Source organism: Hemiscyllium ocellatum, chromosome 3, assembly GCF_020745735.1.
Source record: "Hemiscyllium ocellatum isolate sHemOce1 chromosome 3, sHemOce1.pat.X.cur, whole genome shotgun sequence".
In the NCBI taxonomy this organism is placed as follows: Eukaryota; Metazoa; Chordata; class Chondrichthyes; order Orectolobiformes; family Hemiscylliidae; genus Hemiscyllium; species Hemiscyllium ocellatum.
In genome coordinates this window covers 90,751,635-90,772,629 of record NC_083403.1, presented here as the reverse complement: position 1 = coordinate 90,772,629, position 20,995 = coordinate 90,751,635, and the positions used below count along the sequence as shown (strand labels likewise).

The window sequence follows — 20,995 nt, the reverse complement described above, 5'->3', positions numbered from 1 at the left end:
TTTAAATTTTTAACTATTAAATAAACGACCAAACTTACCCACCAGCCGTCGCGAAGTCTTCTGTCTAAATCTGCCATCTATTTTTCAAGGATCTGTATGCCTTTGCTCCCTGCCCATTCATATATCCGTCTAGATGCATCTTAAATGATGCTATCATTCCCACCCCTACCACCTCTGCTGGCAATGCATTACATTCTGCGTAAAGAACTCCCCATGTATATATTTCCCCTAGACTTTTCTCCTCTCACTGAGTAGTCGTGACCACTAGTAATTGAGTCCTGTACTCTGGGGGGAAATAGTTTCTTGCTATCTATCCTGTCTATACTGCTAATGATTTTGTACCCCTCAATCAGGTCCTCCCTCACTGCCTTCTTTTCAATAAAAATAATCCTAATCTACTCAACCTGGTCTCAAAAGTAACACCCTCCATACCAGGTAACATCGTGGTGAACCTTCTCGAAAGCATCCACATCCTTTTGGTAATGTGGCAATCAGAACTGTATGCAGTATGCCAAATGTGGCCAAACCAAAGTCGGATACAACAGTAACATGACCTACCAAGTATTGTACTCAGTACCCCATCTGATGAAGGAAAGCATGTCGTATGCTGCCTTGACCACTTTACTGACCTGCATTGTCACCTTCATGAACAATGGACCTGAACATCCAGATCTCTCTACAAATTAATTTTTCCCAGGACTTTTCCATTTACTGTATAGCTTGTTCCGGAATTGCATCACCTCGCCTTTGTCTGGATTGAACTCAGTGGATTGTCTGGATTGATTCAGTGGGAGACATTGAATGAATACTTTTCTTCAGTATTCACTCAGGAACAGGACATTGTTGCCGATGTGAATATTGAGTCACAATTAATTAGAATGGATGGCTTTGAGGTAGGTAGGGAAGAGGTGTTGGAAATTCTGGAAAGGGTGAAAATAGATAAGTCCCCTGGGACTGATGGCATTTATCCTAGGATTCTCTGGGAAGCAAGGGAGGAGATTGCAGAGCCATTGGCCTTGATTTTTATGTCCTCGTCTACAGGAATAGTGCCAGAAGACTGGAGGATAGCAAATGTGGTTCCCCTGTTCAACAAGGGGAGTAGGGATAACCCTAGTAACTATAGGCCGGTGAGTCTTACCTCTGTTGTGGGCAAAATCTTAGAGAGAATTGTAAGGGATAGGATTTATGAACATCTGGATAGGAATAATGTGATCAAGGATAGTCAGCATGGTTTTGTGAAGGACAGGTCGTGCCTCACAAACCTTATTGAATTCTTTGAGAAGGTGACTAAGGAGGTGGATGAGGGTAAAGCGGTAGATGTGGTGTATATGGATTTTAGTAAGGCGTTTGATAAGGTTCCCCATGGTAGGCTACTGCAAAAAATTCGGAGGTATGGCATTGAGGGTGAGTTGGAGGTTTGGATGAGGAATTGGCTGGCTGGAAGAAGACAGAGGGTAGTAGTTGATGGTAAAGGTTCATCTTGGAGTGCAGTTACCAGTGGTGTTCCGCAAGGATCTGTTTTGGGACCATTGCTGTTTGTCATTTTTATAAATGACCTGGAGGAGGGGCTAGAAGGTTGGGTGAGCAAGTTTGCGGATGATACGAAAGTCGGTGGAGTTGTTGACAGTGAGGAAGGATGTGGCAGGTTACAGCGGGATATAGATTAGCTCCAGAGCTGGGCAGAAAGATGGCAAATGGAGTTCAATGTAGCTAAGTGTGAAGTGATTCACTTTCGTAAGAGTAGCAAGAAGATGGAGTACTGGGCTAATGGTCGGATACTTGGTAGTGTGGATGAGCAGAGGGATCTTGGTGTCCATGTACACAGATCTCTGAAAGTTGCCACCCAGGTAAATAGTGCTGTGAAGAAGGCATATGGTGTACTGGCTTTTATTGGTAGAGGAATTGAGTTCCGGAGTCCTGAGGTCATCTTGCAGTTGTATAAGACTCTGGTGCGGCCGTATCTGGAGTATTGTGTGCAGTTTTCGTTGCCATACTATAGGAAGGATGTGGAGACACTGGAATGGGTGCAAAGAAGGTTTACCAGGATGTTGCCTGTTATGGTAGGAAGATCATATGAGGAAAGGCTGAGGCACTTGGGGCTGTTTTCATTGGAGAAAAGAAGGTTTAGGGGTGACTTGATAGAGGTGTACAAGATGATTAGGGGTTTAGATAGGGTTGACCATGAGAACCTTTTTCCACGTATGGAGTCAGATATTACGAGGGGGCATAGCTTTAAATTAAGGGGTGGTATGTATGGGACTGATGTTAGGGGTAGATTCTTTACTCAGTGAGTCGTGAGTTCATGGAATGCCCTACCAGTAACAGTGGTGGACTCTCCCTCTTTATGGGCATTTAAACGGGCATTGGATAGGCATATGGAGGATAGTGGGCTAGTGTAGGTTAGATGGGCTTGGATCGGCGCAACATCGAGGGCCAAAGGGCCTGTACTGCGCTGTATTTTTCTATGTTCTCTAGGAACTCCATTTGCCATTTCTCTGCCCACTCTCCAATCTACCTATATTCTGCTGTACGCTCTGACAGTCCCCTTCATTATCTCCTGCTCCACCAATCTTAGTGTCACCTGCAAACATGCTAATGAGGCAACCTACACCTTCCTCCAAATCATTTATGTATATCACAAGCAACAGTGGTCCCAGCACGGATCCCTGTGGAACACCACTGGTCACAGGTCTCCATTTTGAGAAGCTACCTTCCACTACTACTCTCCGTCTCCTGTTACCCAACCAGTTCTCTATCCATCTAGCTAACAAGGATTCACCAGATTTCTTCCTGGGATAGTGGGATTGTTCTGTGAAGAGAAATTGGACAAACTGAACATGTATCCTTTGAAGAATGAAGTGATCTCATTGAAACTTAGATCCTGAAAATACTTAAAGGAGTAGATAATGTAGATGCAGATAATATTTTACCCTGTTTGGGGAAATCAGGAAACACAATTTAAAAATTAGGTAGGATACCATTTAGGTTAGAGATGAGGAAAATATTTTTTACTCAGAGGTTTGTGGATGCTTGGAATATTGGATCTCCAATAAAGATCTCAGCCTTTGAATATCTTTAAGGTAGAGATTGATAATCAGAAAAACTGTCAATGGTTATGGTGATGGGGTGAATAAAAGGCCAGTATTCAACCAACTATGATAGTACTGAATGGTGGTATGTGCTCGATGGGGAGCATAGCCTACTCCTGTTCCTTTGTTCCAACCAGAATGTCCAGGGATGAAGAATTTTAACTCGAGGCCAAATTTGAGAAGCTGGGATTGTTTTGGGCACAAATTAAGGGAAGATTTGCTAAAAATAAATGAGGACAGAATTTCAATAAGACAGATAAGGAAAAATTGTTCATGTTAACTCATGATTCAAGGATTAAGTGACACAGATTTAATGAGAGAACTGCAGTGAACATTTTTAGATGGTAGTAGGTAGTGTCCTGGACTTTTTGCTTCCAAGAGTAGGGCAGGTAGAAATGACGCATGATGTTTAAAACAAAAATTGGATGAGACCTTGAAGGAAATAGCATGCAGGCTATGAAGATCAAATGGTTTTAAACTGATTGGAGAGTTTGACAGAGAACAGACTTGGGCCGAATAGGTCAAAAGACTCCTTTTTCTGCAATAGTGCAATGACATTCTGACTGAGAATACAGTACTGAAGGAGTTCAACATTATGAAAAGGAGGCACAAGGTCAAAGCTTTTCGTGTTACCGCTATCAGACAGAAATGGACTTGCATCCTTCACCTGACAAGTGCAAAGCAAAATGTTTCCATCCTGTGTTTCCTTTCAACAATGTTTCAGTTTTGTAGTATCACAGAATTAGTCAGCACTGAATAAAATGAGTTGGTCATTTAGTCTCTGAAACCTACGAACTCTTTTTTACATAACACCAGTTCATGCACTGAATGTTATGTGTTTGATAGAACAAGGATTGTTTCATGATTTCCTAGTTTTGTTTCCATTCGTCTATTTGTTTTGGATAATTTCTTACTGAAAGAGGAAGCTGTGATGTGACAGACTGAGACAACCCTTCACCATTATTAAGTATGGCCAAGGATGCAGATGTATCAGGGCACAGAGGCTGTGGGACACTGAGTATCCATCAGACTGGAGCGTAGTGGGTGAAGTCCCTGATACCTTCCCACCTTCACCAGATGAATTTCATTGTGGGAGGTCTGTGGACACCCTTCCTGCTCACCACCAATTGAAATCCTCAGAAGATTAATGCTTAACTATTATCTTATCCACCACCCTTGGTAGTACCCAACAGTGGGTGAGCAACATCCTCTAAGTAGAGAAAACCACTCATTGATTTATTGGATAATGATATAATGAAATGGCTAGTTTAACCTGTTGCTTAGTGTTTGGGACACCATCCCCATTCCAGATGATGAAGTAGACAAGACATCGCTCAGAGCCAAAGTGGTAGATATAGACCACTTTGCTGTCCATCATGCATTTATATGATGGACAGCAAGGGATGATTTGTTCAGGGTATCTGTTAAAACAAGGAATAGTTTTGATAGGGCCTATCTCATCATGAAGCCTATGGTGAGGATTATATTCATGAAGTTGCTAAGATTGATCTTGTGGGACTTAGGATTTCTAGCATGTGTGCTGACCAGTAAATGTAGGGGCTTTCAGTAACTAGGAGTTGAGAAGTAATTTGGACTATTTCTCAGTGAATATGTCATGGAAAGGTATTCCATTTGAGTGGTAAATTTGAACCCAGAATGGGGATCATAGAGCTATATAAAGACATTCTTTAATAAAGATTCAAATATCACAAATATTTCATCTATTTGTTGGAAAAATGCAAGAGGACAGAGACTGGTGATCATGCCATTGAAGATGTCTTATGTATGGTTCTCATCAAAGGCATTAGCAAGAGTTTGACCTAGAAAATATCCCATGGTAACACCATCTGTTTGCACAAACGCAGTGTTATTGAAAGTGAAGTCAACTGCACAAGTTGCTGTGTTCATGAGTTTGATGAACACCTAATCAGACACAGGTGATACATTTAGATTTCAATGACTTCTTTGAATGGTACACTATAAATAAGCTGGCTCTGAATATGTAGCTTTTAATGAACATGAAGGAATCCTTCACTGCAGATGGAAAACTGATGTAGACATGATTAGAACAGATTCGCACAGCAATTTGGCCAATTCACGCTGTGCAAAGTCAGTCCTGGATGTCATAGAACATAAAGGGGACATAATTTTTTGGACGTCTAGGGTAACCCATTCATGGTGGGTGTAGTGAGCCATAACAACAAATTGTCATATTCATGACGAGACAGGTTACCACTTTTACACAAGTCTAACAAGTGATTCACAAGTGATTAACATGAAATGGGTTTTTGGTACTGGTGAGCTACCAGATATGTAGGCCCAACATCCTGACAACTAGTGGACAACTAGCATGTCCATTTGACCAATCTCTGCTGGCAGCATGCTGCCTGTGCTTAACCAGCCCATGCTTGTAAGCCTCATTAGAAGTAATTCTGCTTTGGATATCATTTATTAAATAATTTGAACTATGTTACAAGTTAAACTGAAAATCAGCTGGGATTACAGTGGGATGCATTTATGCATGAGCTACTTTATGCATGTGTAATTACACAGGATCTTGGTTTATGTAGGCAACATGAATTTGTAGAGACATTTTAATTAAAAAGGCATCATGGAGACACCCTAATTCTGCTCCATCCTCATGGCGACACCCAAACCGATCAGAGTCTACCTATCTGGTCTGAAAATTAAGATTGACAGTTAACTGTTTCTGCTGCATCTCCATGGTAATGATGGCCCAGCTAATCAGCACCATCTTCCCATTTCATATCTAAAGCTTCACTTCTCATCTTCTTTCACAAAGGTTTTTTTTAAAAAGTGGGATAGATGTCTATCTATATGTGAGCAATATTGCTGAAACAGTTTTCATGGAAATGCTGGGATTATCATTTGGGATACAGTTAATCATCTTTGTGGCATCAGCAATTCAGCTTAAACAGAGGGTTTGGGAGTATGATGTATTGAGAAAATTCTCTTGCTAAAAGTTTAAATTTAAGGCCATAGACATCGGATCAGAAGTTAGGCCATTCAGCCATTGAGTCTGGTCTACCATTCAATCATAGCTGATAAGTTTCTCAACTCCATTCTCCCACTTTCTTCCCGTATCCCGTGATCCCCTTGATACTCAGGAACCTATCTATCTCAGTCTTAATTATACTCAATGAACTGGCCTCCACAGCCTTCTGTGGCAATGAATTCCATAGATTCACCACTCTCTGATTGAAGAAGTTTCTCCTTACCTCCCTTCTAAAATGTATTCCCTTTACTGTAAGGCTGTGCCCTCGGATCTTAGTCTCTCTACTATTGGAAATATCTTTCCAACATCTACTCAGTTCAGGCCATTCAGTATTCTGTATGTTTCAATTAGATGCCCCCTCATCCCTCTAAACCTCATCAAGTATAGACCCAGAGTCCTCAAACATTCCTCATGAATGAAGCTTCTCCTTTCTGTGATGGTTCTCGTGAATGTCTTCGAACACACTCCAGGGCCAGTATATCTTCCTGAGCTTTGGGGCACAAAACTGTGCACAATCCTCCAAATGTAGCCTGACCAGTGCCTTTTCGAGCCCCAGGAGTCCTCTCAAAATAAATGCCATCATTGCAGTTGCCTCTCTAACTACTGACTCAATCTGCAAGTTTATCTTAAGAGAGTCCTGGATTAGATCTCCCAAGTCTCATTGCCCTTCAGACTTATGAATTTCCTCTCAATTTAGAAAATAGTCTTTGCCTCTATTCTTCCTGCTAAAGTGCAAGACCTCACACTTTCCCATCTGCCACTTTTTTGGCCACTCTCCTAACCAGTCCAAATCCTTTTGCAGCCTCATTGCCACCTCAATTGGTCCCTCTACCAATCTTTGTATCGTCTGAAAACCTAGCCAGAATGCCCTCAATTCCTTCATCTAGATCGTTAATGTATAATGTGAAAAGTTGTGGTCCTAACAATGAGCCTTATGCTACACCACATGTCACTGGCTGCCATCCTGAGAAGAATCATTTTATCCCTACTCTCTGCTTTCCACCAGACAGCCAAGCTTCTATTCATGCTAGCACCTTGCCTCTAATACCATGGACCCTTATCTTACTCTGTAGCCTCCTGTACGGCACCTTGTCGAAGGCCATCTTGAAGTCCAGGTAGATAACATCCATTGGCTCTCCTTGGTCTAAAATGCTCGTTACTTCCTGAAAGAATTCAAACAGATTTGTCAGACATGACCGCCACTTGTTTGAATTTAAGACATAACAGTTTAGATTTAATGGAAAATTACTGTTCATTAACAAATGTTCGTTAGTGCACAAAATGTATCAAATCTACAGCGCAGTTTTAAAACCGTCCTTCGAGGAGATCATGACAATTACAAAAAAAACTGACAAGTTAGTTTTCAACTTCAAATACAGGGGAGCCTCAATTATCCGAATGTGATGGGCAGGCACTATTTCATTCGGATAATCAATTATTGGCTCAGAGTTTTAAAAGTCTGCCCCTCATTCAGGAGACTGCAGCAGGACACAGTGCATGAGGCCCTGCCCCCCCAACCCCAATTCCGTCCAACACCACCCCCTGCCCCAAACCCTGTCCAACCCCACCCCTGACCCCAACTCTGTGCAACACCTCCCCACCATCCCCAAATTCGTGCAACATCTTCCCCTGTCCCAACACTGCCCCTCCACCCCGAACACCATTCCCCCCATCTCCAACCCTGTGCAACACCACCTCCTACCTCCAAAACTACCCGCCCACTCCAACCCTGTGCAACACCACCTCCTGCCTCCAAAACCACCCCCTGCCCCAAACCCCATCCAACACTGCCCCCCACCACCCTCTCTCTGGGGCAGTTGTACTGAACACCAACAACAAGTCTCAAAATCTTCATTTGTCTCTGCACTGAGTATAGGAGTAGGGATGCCATGTTGTAGGATGTTGGTTAGGCCACTTTTAGAATACTTCACTCCATTCTGGTCTCCCTGCTCTCGGAAAGACATTGTTTAACTTGAAAGGGTTCAGAGAAGATTTACAAAGATGTTGCTGAGATTAGAAGGTTTGAACTATACTGAGAGGCTGAATAAGCTGGGTCTAATTTCTCTGGAGCATCAGAGACTGCAGGGTGACCTTATAGAGGTTCATAAAATCATAAGGGGTATAGATAAGGTGAATATCCTAGATATTTTTCCCACAGTAGGGGAGTCCAAAACTAGAGGATGGAGGTTTATGATGAGAGGAGAAAAATTTAGTAGGGACCTGAGGTACGTATGTGGAATGAGTGCCAGAGGAAGTAGTGGAAGCAAGTATGATTACAACACTTAAAAGGCATCTGAATGGGTACATGAATAGGAAGGGTTTAAAGGCATATGGGCCAAAAGTAGGCAAATTGGACTAAATCAGTTTAGGATAAGTAGGCATCGATAAGTTGGACCAAAGGGTCAGTTTCCATGCTGTCTAACCCTATAGTTCTAAATGCCCTGTTGAATGCCTCAGTTGTATCTGTTTCTATCACATTCCAGGAAATGCATTCCATATCCTAATTGCTCATTAAGTGAAAAAGCTTTTCTTCATGTCACCCTTGATTCATTTACCAAATGCTTTAAAGCAATGCCTTATTTTTGTTGTTCCTTTTATGAGCTGGAATACTTTCTTTTTATCTACTTTATCCAGCCTGCTCATGATTTTGTAAAGCTCTCTATCAGATCTATTCTCAGACTACTGTCTCCAAGGAGAACAATCCCCTTTCTTCAATCAGTCCTCATAACTAAAGTTTCTCATTCCTGGAACCATCCTTCTAAACTATTTCTGCACTCTCCCCAGTGCATTCACAGCTTTCATATAAAGTGGCTTTGAAAACTGTACACAATTCTCCAACAGAGGTCCATGAAGTGTCTTTTCCAGTTCAACATCATCTCCTTGCTGATGTATTTCAGGGTTCCACTAGTAAAGCTCAGCACACGTGCTTTATTTACATCATGATCCATCAGTCCATCATATACATTCAATTCCCTTTGCTACTGCACATTCTTCAAGATGGTAACCTTTTTTTTATGCTGTGTATTATGATGTGCTTTCCCTCTCACATTTCGTTGCATTAAACTTTATCTGCAACCTATCTATGCACTTCACCTACTTGTCAATGTCCTTTTGGAATTGTACACAGTCCTTTTCAAGTTTTGGATAATCTGTAAAGATTGAAATCTTTTCCTGCACACTAATGTCTAGATAATCAATTTATATAAGATAAAATAAGAGTCCCAATACCAACCCCTCAGATAGTGGTTGTGTGAAGGACAGAGGGGCATTTCTCTAGCTATTGCACTGTTCTTCTTAACCATCACTGTTCCTTATCTGAACAACTTCTATCCAGGAATAGTCAACACACAGTCCTACATTTTCTTGAACCAGGTCTCTTATTGCCAGAGCACCATAATCCCACATGGAAATCTATGCATGTAACTCACCAAAATTACTTGTTATTCTCCATGCATTCACAGAAATGCACAATAACTGTGATTTTAAAAACTTAAATTTCTCCAACTCCGCCTCCTAACTTGGGTAAGTAAATTGTTTAATTGACACTCATTAACTAAGAAAGCATTTGATGGACTTGCTTTCATTGGTGAATGCATTGAGTATGGGAGTTGGGATGTCATGTTGCAGCTATACAGGTACTGCAGAGGCCACTCCTAGAATACTGTGTTTAATTCTGCTCTCCCTGCTGTAGGAAAGATGTTGGTAAACTTGAAAGGGTTCAGATAAGATTTGCAAGGATGTTGCTTGGATTGGTGAGTTTGAGCTATGGGGAGAGGCTGAAAATTGGGGCACTTTTCCCTGGAGCATTGGAGGCTGAGTGCTGATCTTATTGAGATTTATAAAACCATGAGGGGCATGGTTAGGGTGAATAACTAAAATCTTTTACCCAAGGTAGGGGAGTCTAAAACTAGAGGACATAGGTTTACATTGAGAGGGGAAAGATTTAAAAGGGACTTGAGGGACAACATTTCTCGTAGAGGATGGTGTTTGGATATATGGGTGTGTTCAAAGGAGGTTGTGGAAGCGGCTACAATTACAACATTAAAAGGCTTCTGGAAGTTTATATGAATAGGAAAGGTTTAGAGCATTATGGGCCAAATGCTGGAAAATGGGACTAGATCAATTCAGCATATCTGTTGTGCATAGACAAGTTGGACTGAAGAGTCTGATTCTATGCTGAATAACTCTATTCTAATGCTAGCTATCCTGGGCTCTCCTAGTATTTTTTTGCACCCTGCTACTCCTCTCTGATGTTAATTCCTGAATCCCATACCCTTGCTGATTTATTTTAGTACATCACAGTGACTGAAGAATCAGGAAGGAGGTGGGTGCTGTATCTGGGGGAGGAGGCGGGGTAGAATTCACACCAGTGGGGGAAATCTGGGGGGGCAGGGGGTGTATTGGAAATGCCATTTCATGTCAGGGGCTTGTCGGGTCTGATGATGTGAGAGGGTCAACAGATCATAGCAGAAAAGTGAGATAGAGACTAGAAGGGGTGTAATCGAGTCAGATTGGTAGGGTGGAAGATGGTGCGGAAGTTAGACTTAAGCTAGTCTAACTTGTTAACCCGAGCCCTCAGAAATTTTTGAAACTTCAAGATGCAGGAGATTTATCAATTGGAAATTTCTGAATCCCAGAAAATTCCCATGGAATTAGATTTCTGCACAGTCGCAATGCACAACTCCAATCTATCCTGCTCCAACACATTTCTGGCCAGTGAGCCTCTTTATAGGGGAAGCAATGCAGAGAGGATTACTTGGAGACATTAAATAGAGTTTAAAAGAATTAGAGGTGATCCTATTGAAACTGATATAACTGGTACAAATGACTGAACTGGCTCCCATTTTGCCAACCTTCTAGCAAGCTGTTCAAATGAATGTCATGACTTAGAGCCATTTTCCTGCCTTTTTCCCCATATCCTTGTAGACTATTTCTCTCTAAATATTCATCCAATGCCCTCTTGAACATCTCAATTGAACCTGTCTCCATCACATTTCCAGGCAGTGCATTCCATACCTTAGGGTGGACTGTGTAGACCATTACACTGTGTAAAAAAATGTTTTTTTTCACTTTGCATCTATTACTGTTGCAAATCACTTTCAAACAGAATTGTCTCATTCTTGATCCTTTTATGAGTGGTAATAGCTTCACCCTCTTGACTTTATCCAGTCCCTGCATGATTTTGAAAAATTCTATCAGATCTTCCCTTTGGCGTTTTCTCTTCAAGGAGATCAGCTCCAGTGTCTTCAATTTATCCTCAAAACTGAAGTTCCTCATTCCTGAATTATTCTTATAAATTGTTTCAACATTATTTCCAATGCATTCAAGTCCTTCTGATAGTGTGGTCATGCCCTAGAACTTTACTCAATAGTGTAGCTTTAACTATACCTTCTTTGAGTTCAACATCACTTCCTTGTTTTTGTACACTATATGCCCCTATTAATAAAGAAGAGGGCACTTTATTTACTAGTCTCTCCACCTGTCCTTCCACTTACAAAGATTTGTACACATAGATAACTCCTGTCCCCTGTTAGAATTGTGCATTATTTTGGAACATTATTTATTGTTGCTTTTCAATGTTCTTCCAACCAAAGTGCATTACTTGTCACTTCTCTGCTTTGAACCACATCTGCCATCTGTCTGGTCACTCCATTAACATGTCAATGTCCTTTTAGAGTTCCATAGTTCTCTTCACAGTTCATACTTCTTCCATGTCCACATCATCTGCAAACTTTGAAATTGTCCCCTGTACAACAAAATAAAGATCATTAATATTTATTAGGAAAAGCAAGGGTTCCAATACCTGGGAACTTCCATTACAAGACTTCTTCCAGCCCAAGAACTAACCAGTGACTATTACTTTCTGTTTCCTGTTACTCATCCAATTTTGTATCATGTTGCTCCTGACTGTTTTTATTCCTACATCACCAGGAATCATAAGTGGCAGAGACGGTTTATTACTGATATTACTGACGGTAGCCTGAGAGAGAGTTTATTTTTGACAGTAGTCTGAGAGATGGTTTATTACTGACAGCAATCTGAGAGCTTTTACTGACGGTAATCTAAAAATTTATTATTATTATTACTGACAGTAGTCTGAGGGTGGTTTATGACTAATATTACTGATTGTAATATGAGAGACAGTTTATGACTGGTATTACTGACTGTAATCTGAAAAATGGTTTATTACTGATAGTATTCTGAGAGACAGTTTATAACCGATATTACTGATAGTAATCTAAGAGACAGTTTATTGCTGAGAACTATCCCTTAGATTACTTATTACTGATGGTAATCTGAGAGATGGTTTATTACTGATGGTAATCTGAGAGATGGTTTATTGCTGACAGTAATCTGAGAGACAGTTTATACTACTGATGGTAATCTGAGAGATGTTTTATTATTAATATTACCTGCAGTAACTTGAAAGACTGTTTATTTCTGATGGAAATCTAACGTATGATTTATTATTGTTAATATTTTTATTTTCAAAGACATACTTTATTTATAAATTATTGACAAGTAAATACAATAAATGCAAAGTAATGAAATAAAGTGGTACAATTACAACATTTAAAAGACATCTGGATGGGTATATGAATAGGAAGGGTTTAGAGAGATATGGGCCAAGTGCTGGCAAATGGGACTAGGATATCTGGTAAGCATGGACAAGTTGATCCGAAGGATCTGTTTCCATGCTGTACATCTCTATAACTCTATAACCTTCCCCACAAGTCCATTGTATCACATGCCTTCCGACACATACAAATAAATGAATGCACTTTAAAGTGCACTTAAAAGGAGATAGTGTTTAGTCAAAAAAAATTAAAAGCAGATCTTTGGATGTTCTTAAGGCATTAAGTTTTAATCTGAGACCATGATTAGTTAGTTGATTTCATCACCTGTCAACATTAGGTAATATTGCAATTATTTTAAACTCCTCAGTTTCCTGCTATTTTCTTAAAGTCAGTGTTGTCACCGGGTTTTCTTCTTAAAAGACAGAGAACCTTCTGTACGTTGTATTCATTCTACAGTCTAAAATCTATTATCCTTGCTCTGACCTGTAAACTTCTGACCTATATATGTTACATATATCTTTCATGTATGCAGAAATTGTTTTCAGGCTTAATAATTGTAGGCATTATTCTATTCCAACATGTGAAGATTCTCCTGAAGGTGTAAAGCAAATGGGAGATAATGGTCTCTTAACACCTCATATTGGGTGGGGTGTGGGATTGTTGATTGGTCTCAATGCCCTTAAGTAAAAACTCAGACTGGCTTTTGCATAATCTATGTTAGTTTTATTAAACTTGGCCAATTTATGAGAGGGAAATACAACATGTGGCCATTTTAAGTCAGTGTTTATATTCCATTTTAAATTATTGTCTCCGTGAAAGTCATTAGTATTAAATTGGCTAATCAATTTCAAACATCAGTTGGCCATTTTCTATATCATCATCACAAAACAAAAAAATCTGAAGAGGCTTGACTAGTTAAATGTTGACAAGATATTCCCTCTTAGAGGGAATCTCGAACTAAGCAGCATTTTTAACAATAAAGTGCTTCACACTTTAGACAGAGATGAAAATAATTTTCTTTTTAAGAGAGAGTTTTTGGTGTTCTGTGTTATAAAGAGCACAGCAAGTGTGCCATTGAATGAATTCAAGGTTATTTTAAACAAATTTTTGATTAACGTGGGGATTGAGATTAGGGGGCACATGGTCACAGAAGTAGAATTAATGTCACAGTCATATCTGCTATTATTTTATTGAATGGCAAAAAAAGGTTCGATGAGTCACATGACTGCTCCAATTCAATGTATTCTTGCATAAAAACAACTTGCTAGAGAAACTCAGCGGGTTTGGCAGTTTCTATGCCGAGGAAGCAGAGTTAACATTATGGATCCAGTGACCTTTCTTTGGAACTGGGAGTAGCGAGCAAAAGTTGGTATATGCTGAAGACAGGGAATGTGTTTGAAGGAAGAGAGTGGTGGGGTGCAAAGGAGTAAGTAATAAATTGAGACCGGGTCTAGGAGGAAAGAAATACAGTTAGACCGACAAAGGGATGGATAATGGTAAGCCAGGGAGAAAGAAAAGCTGATAATGGGGACCATAAGTTGATGAAAATTGGTTGGTTATGATTAAAGCAGCTTGTGTGATGAAAGCATCTAGGATGTGGGGGTGTTTAAAGTAACGAACGTGTTCTGGCCTTAAAGTTATTAAACTCTATCCAGTCTTGAAGGCTGCAGGCATCCCTACATGAAAATAAAATGCATTTCCCTCTTCTCTCCCTCTGGGATCTGATTCCACATCTCACTTACTCGTTCCACCCCACTCCCCTCTACATGTCTAATGTAATGTAAACCTTTTCCTAGCTATTATCAGTTCTGAAGAAGGGTCACTTGATGCAAAATGGTAACTCTTGACCGATGCTATCAGACCTGCTGAGTTTCTCCAGCAATTTGTTTTTGTTTCAGATTTTTAGTGATTAGGATCATGTTGATCTTGTTAACTGAGGTTCTTGATTTGGGGTTTTTAACCTGGGCCAATTGGGAAAACCTTTAGCTGACCAATGTAACCAAGAAATTACAATTTCCTCAGTTGAACACTGACAGAGCTGGCTGGCCACAGCCAGTGTACTATGCACTAGTAAATAAAAGGACAACTCTGTGATGGGACCCAGCTGAGTTTCTGCTGAAATTCATTTTCATAGCACCAGTTGCAAGATTGCCCGTGACTCAGTTCAATTAGACACTAGAATCAGCACCAGAAACAAATTTTTGCTTTGAAAGTATTTCCAAATTTAGTAAACTATGATAATTTGGTGCATGTGAATAATTTAACTAAAAATAGGTTATCAAACAAAAAAAACTAATCAGTGTCAATTTAGCTCCATATGTAATCTGATTTCAAAGTATCACAACCATCTATGTTGGGATGTAGTAGTCAATTTGCTTAAAAGCTTTTAAAATTGGTGTCCTTGGAACAAAAAAGATTACCTTCATATTTAGAGCCTCAATAAAGTCTACATATAAGAGCAATTTGTGGAATTCCTTCCAAAACTCAAATATGATACATGATTGGTTTTATCTTATTGTTTGCCTAAATGTTTTTTACATCTTTTGAAGAGATCAACCAGAGTGTTTTGCCAAAAATGTATCCACTGATCCTGCTGTAGTTCAGCAATAGTAGATACAACGGAACCACAAAATGAGCCTTTTTGAAGATTCTCATTTGTTTGTAATGTGAAATACTGACCATTGGTCAAAAAAATTAAGCACTCCATTTGAGGAATAAATGATTATAGATAACAAGCGAGGAACAATTCTTCAAATTGTCTAAAATATAGGGGGAAGAAAAAACAATGTTAAATGCTGCTGAAAAGAGAGACATGACATTAACACTTTTCATCTTTCACTCATCGGGACAAATGCAAGAATGCCATTTTAAACCATCACAGCAATTTATAATCAAAGAAGATAACTCAGCTTTTTGTTGGTAAGTGCACTGTAATTGCCCAAGGTATTGCCAAGGAATTAGGACAAGAAACTAGGATAGATGCCCTAAGTTCCTGGGTAACTTAAAATGACATAAGGCTTGAGCACATTCCTTTAGTTTGCAGAAAACCTGGGTGTGACTGTGTGCCACTTGAGCATATTACCATATTTATTAGCAACTCTGGATTCTTCAGTGACTGGAAATGCACAGCAGGTCAGGCAGCATCCGAGGAGCAGGAAAATCGATGTTTCGGAAACCTGATGGAGGGCTCCTGCTCAAGACGTTGATTTTTTTACTCATTGGATGCTGCCTGATCTGCTGTGCATTTGCAGCACCACTGTAATCTTGACTCTAATCTCCAGCATCTGCAGTCCTCATTTTCACCTATTCTTCAGTGACTTTTCTTCAAAACCAAATCTGACAGTAGAGGTTTTGTTTGCAGTTTTGCAAGTATGAGTTGATTGAATATGGTCTGTATACTGCCTGTTACAAACGAGTGGAAGTACACATGGATTTGAGCAGCAAATCATTCGAATGCATGGCCTATGTACACATCACATAACTACTGAAGTCTTTAAATTACTTTTTTGTTAGTGCAGTGGGTATGACGTTTGTACATTCTGCCAGAACAGATATTAAGATTTATGAGGATTTACTACTTTCCTCTCTGCTAGCATCTACTGTACAAGGATCAGAACAGAAGCATTGATAATATTTCAATCAAATCATCAGACAGTGATGCCAGTGACGTCTCAGCCATTTCCCGAACCAGCAGTGCCTCACGCCTCAGCAGCACAAGCTACATGTCTGTACAGTCAGAGCGGCCAAGGGGCAGTCGGAAAATCAGGTGAGTTTCACCTTTAGATAATGTATAATAAAGTTTCTGCAGCTTTATATTTCATACACCATGATATTACGTCTCACTTATGTAATATTGCTGCTGGGTTTGCTAGAGGTTGTTGATCTGAACAATATTATACTCCATTGTTCAGCAGCAGTTCAATATTGTGCCAATAGTTGAAAGTTTTCTTTTCATTACATGTTGATGTATAGGAGTCCAATTCAAATATTTCCTTGATTTTGCATTATGAGTCACGGGCATTAAGCTGTGTTTAAACGTATTAGCTTTTCTCTGAGTTTTGCGAATAAAGTTAGAGCAATGTACAATTTATAATGGGTAAGTAGAAGAAGTTGTTTTACAATCAACCAGTGAAGTGAGTTGTTTGTCACATTTTGCTTAATTAGTTAGGTTCCATTTAAGTTGTTTTGATTTTATTTTGCATGCTGTGATTGTGAAGAAGGTCGAAATCCTTAGAAAACAGCAGGGATGTGGCAAATAAAAAAAAGAGGAGGATATCGTGGGTGTTAGTAGAAGAGGGAAAGAGAGAGACGGGGCATACTGAAAGGAAGCCAGGAACAGAAGATCTGAGAAGGAGACGACATTCAGCTTCTGGTGACTTGAGGTAAAGCTCAGCTGCCTCTTTCCTGATACCTCCCATAGTTCCTTCAAAGCAATGCCCTCTGTTTAGTCATTCCCAGTCTCTCTAGATGCTTTAGGTCATAATGCAGTAGACTTGTCCATTTTATCTCACTCAGCAGGTTACAGAAATATAAGGTTAGGCACAATAATAATTGTGAGCTTAAATAAATTCAAAGCAGTAAATTGATAATTTAGGTACAAGACTAATTAATATAAATGGTTATGAAAAATTACCAAGGAATGTTTGACCCAAATAGATCTTTTGATATTTTCATTACAAAGCAGAGCCAGGAAAAGATAGGCTTGTCCAAGTTCTGATCACAAGAAAAAGGCTTGGGATCGGGGTATTTCGCAAAATTAGGTTTATTTAACACAAACCATGTATTCCTGTCATCTGTCACAGACTCAAATTGAATTTCACACACTTCATAGCAAAATGGGCATCAGAAGCAGTTGCCTTTCAGCCTTTTTTTTTGTCCTCTCCCAACCTGCTCTTTGGATTGTTGTTTTTGGAGGAGGGAGAGGAAAGCTGAGAGTGCATCTAGCTCATACATTCCCTCCCTCCTACACACTCTCTCCCCAGCACCACCCCCACCACACCCTCCCCCTCAATCCCTGTCCCATCCACTCCCTCTAACCCTGCACCTACTTCCCCCTCACTCACTCAGCCTAACACAAACTCTCCCAGTCACTCCCATTTTCTCTCAATACTCACCCATTCTGTCCCCATCTCTATCATTCTAATTTTCAATCACACATGAGCATGAAATGGTATCTGTATGTATGAAATTAGGGAATAGCTAAGTCAGAAAACACTGGTGGTAACATTTTATAGATCCCCTCTACAGTTGGCCAGGGTATTAAAAAAGGCATAATTGGAGCTTTGTATCAAGGCAGTTTTGCAAGGTATTTCAATTTTCCTACTGACAGAACAAATAAATTTGGAAATACAGTCTGAAGGGTAACTTGTTGAATGTTTGTGTGACAATCTCCCATAAATTATTTTGGATTTAGTGTGCAATAAGTAAGCAATGCTTTCACTAAAAGTCCTCTGGGATAAAGCATACCATAACACAATCAATTCCATATTAAGTTTAAAGTAATTTATTCCAGTGCCAGATAATATACTTGAGGTTTTAATATCGAGGCATCGCTTAATGAGTTGCCAGCACAGGACTATTCAGTGAATGGAATTTGTCAGAGCTTGGACACTGATATATTTGAAAAAAAATGGATATTGAGATAAAAAGAGAGTTTGGTGCCAAAGAGAAATCAACTTTTTTGAAGGGAATTCTAAAACCATTTGGGAGGCAGTGACAAATAAAACGGGTACAAATATCTTAAGAAGCATAATGTACCTGACAGAGAAGACTAAATAGTCATTTGTACAGAAATATATCAACAGAATCTGTGTGCGTGTACAATATGTCAAAAATGGCATTCAGAAAGGTTTATCACATTTTTCAATAATGTAATTGTTGTTTGAGGATAGTTACTCCAAATATCTGTTCGTTGTTACACTCTCAGTCCTGAGTCACAATTAGTCATAAGGTACAGCAACAAACCCTTTGGTCCAACCAGTCCATACTGAACACAATCCCAGACTAAACTAGTTACACCTACTTGCTCCAGGCCCATATCTGTCCAAGCCTTTCCTATTCATGTACTTATTCAATGTCTTTTAAATATTGTAATTGTACCCACATCCATCACTTTCTCAGGACATTCATTCCACAGAAGAGCCACTCTCTGTGTAAAACATTTGTTCCTCATGTCTTTTTTAAATCTGTTGTTGTGGTTCTGTTCGCCGAGCTGGGAATTTGTGTTGCAAACATTTCGTCCCCTATCTAGGTGATATCCTCAGTGCTTTGGAGCCTCCTGTGAAGCGCTTCTGTGATGTTTCCTCTGGCATTTATAGTGGTTTGTCTCTGCTGCTTCAGGTTGTCAGTTCCAGCTGTCCGCTGCAGAGGCGGGTATATTGGGTCCAGGTCGATGTGTTTGTTGATGGAATCTGTGGATGAGTGCCATGCCTCTAGAAATTCCTGGGCTGTTCTGTTTGGCTTGCCCTATAATAGTAGTGTTGTCCCAGTCGAATTCATGTTGTTTGTCATCTGCGTGTGTGGCTACTAAGGATAGCTGGTCGTGTCATTTCGTGGCTAGTTAGTGTTCATGGATGTGGATCGTTAGCTGTCTTCCTGTTTGTCCTATGTAGTGTTTTGTGCAGTCCTTGCATGGGATTTTGTACACTACATTGGTTTTGCAGATGATCTTTTTCATCTCTCCTTAAACATGCCCCCTAGTCTTGAAGTACCCCATTCTAGGGAAAAGCCAACTACCGTTACCTCTACCTATATCTTGCATGATTTTATAAACTTCTATAAAGTGTCCTCTCAACCTCCTATGCTCTAGTGAATAATGTCCCAGCCCATCCAGCCTTGCTTTATAACAAACCTTCCATACCTGGCAACATCCTGGTAAATCTTTTCTGGACTCTCTCCAGCTTAATAATTTCCTTCCCATAACTGGGCAACCAGAACTGAACACTATATTCCGAAAGAGGCCTCACCAGTGTCCCATACAATCTCAACATGATTTCCGAACTACTATACTCAAAGGACTGTGCAAGGGTACCAAATAGCTTTTTAAGCACCCTGCGCATATGTGATGCAAACTGCAAAGAATTATGTACCTGCACTCTAGATCTCAAGGCCCTACCATTAATTGTATAAGCCTTATCCTTATTTATTGTATCAAAATGCAATACCTCGTATTTATCACTCACAACTCCATCTGCCATTTTTCAACCCATTTGATTCAGATTCCTTGGTATTCTTAGAAAACCTTCTTCACTGTCTATTAATTTTGGTGTCATATGCAAACTTATTAACCAGGCCTTCTATATTCTCAACCAAATCATTTATACAAATGACAAACAAAAGTGTTGTTTTCACAAAGCTTCCAAAAGTAAAATGTTTTGGAAAACTTTTATTTTTTACTTCTCACCAGTGCTCCTATTGGAGGTCTCCCAGTTGACAATCTGAAGTAATGTTGGCTTTGCATACTGGTCCATCAGTTTATACCTATCATCCATTCTTTTATTGCAATAAATAGCTGCATATTGACAAACAACTGAACCCTCTGGGGTTGGACATCACTCCACACACCATGTAGGATCACCTACAAAGAACTTTACATCCCAGCGATCTTTATGAGCAAGAAGTGACTGGAACTGTCTCAGTCTCTGAATGTTCTGGCTTTTGCGAGTCTCAATCCAGGAATTGAATGCAAAAGTCAAGGTGAAGTGCGAGGGAGTAATGCACTATTGCTGGAGTGTTGGATGCAACATTATACTCATGCCCCATCCATCCATTGGGTGACAAAATGAATATGATGCTGCTTTAAAGAGAATCAGGGAAGTTAACCCTGGTTAATTATTGATTTATTCTGACATTAACATCATAATAATAAATTAGCTGCTCATTTTCACCTTTCTGTTTGTGGGACCTGGCTGTGTGTAAATTTGCAAGTGCAAATCCTACATTGCATCAGTGACTAAACTCCAAAAGTACTTTCTTCACTGTAAAGCACTTCCAAACATTCAGTGAAAGGTGGTGTATTAATGCCAATGTTATTTTTCTTGTGTTTACTTTTTGTGAATGACAGTGTTCATCGTGAAGGTTTACACTAAAGACATGGTATGATGAGGTTGTCACTTTAACTTGTTTTGTCCTTGTTTTTGCTAAAGACAAGTCATAAAGGCAGGGGTGACAAAATGTCTGGAAAACCTCTAGTTTAACAATGGCAGGGAAATGGCCAGTTCTCCCAGTTCAGGTTTTCTCTGGTTTAGTTTAGTTGTAGTAGTCACAGAAACTGCTGCATGCAAAAAGGGGTTCCATGCTTCAGCAAATGATTT

The 20,995-nt window shown here is 39.8% G+C and overlaps 1 protein-coding gene across 1 annotated transcript in view; it reads left to right on the top strand.

Moving 5' to 3' along the window:
- LOC132833499 (regulating synaptic membrane exocytosis protein 1-like) overlaps nucleotides 1–20,995 on the top strand; it is a 786,224-nt gene that overhangs the window by 624,675 nt on the left and 140,554 nt on the right. The window contains exon 24 of the mRNA XM_060851848.1: nucleotides 16,277–16,449. Coding sequence (XP_060707831.1) covers nucleotides 16,277–16,449 — 173 coding nt within the window. The remainder of the gene's footprint in view (nucleotides 1–16,276; nucleotides 16,450–20,995) is intronic.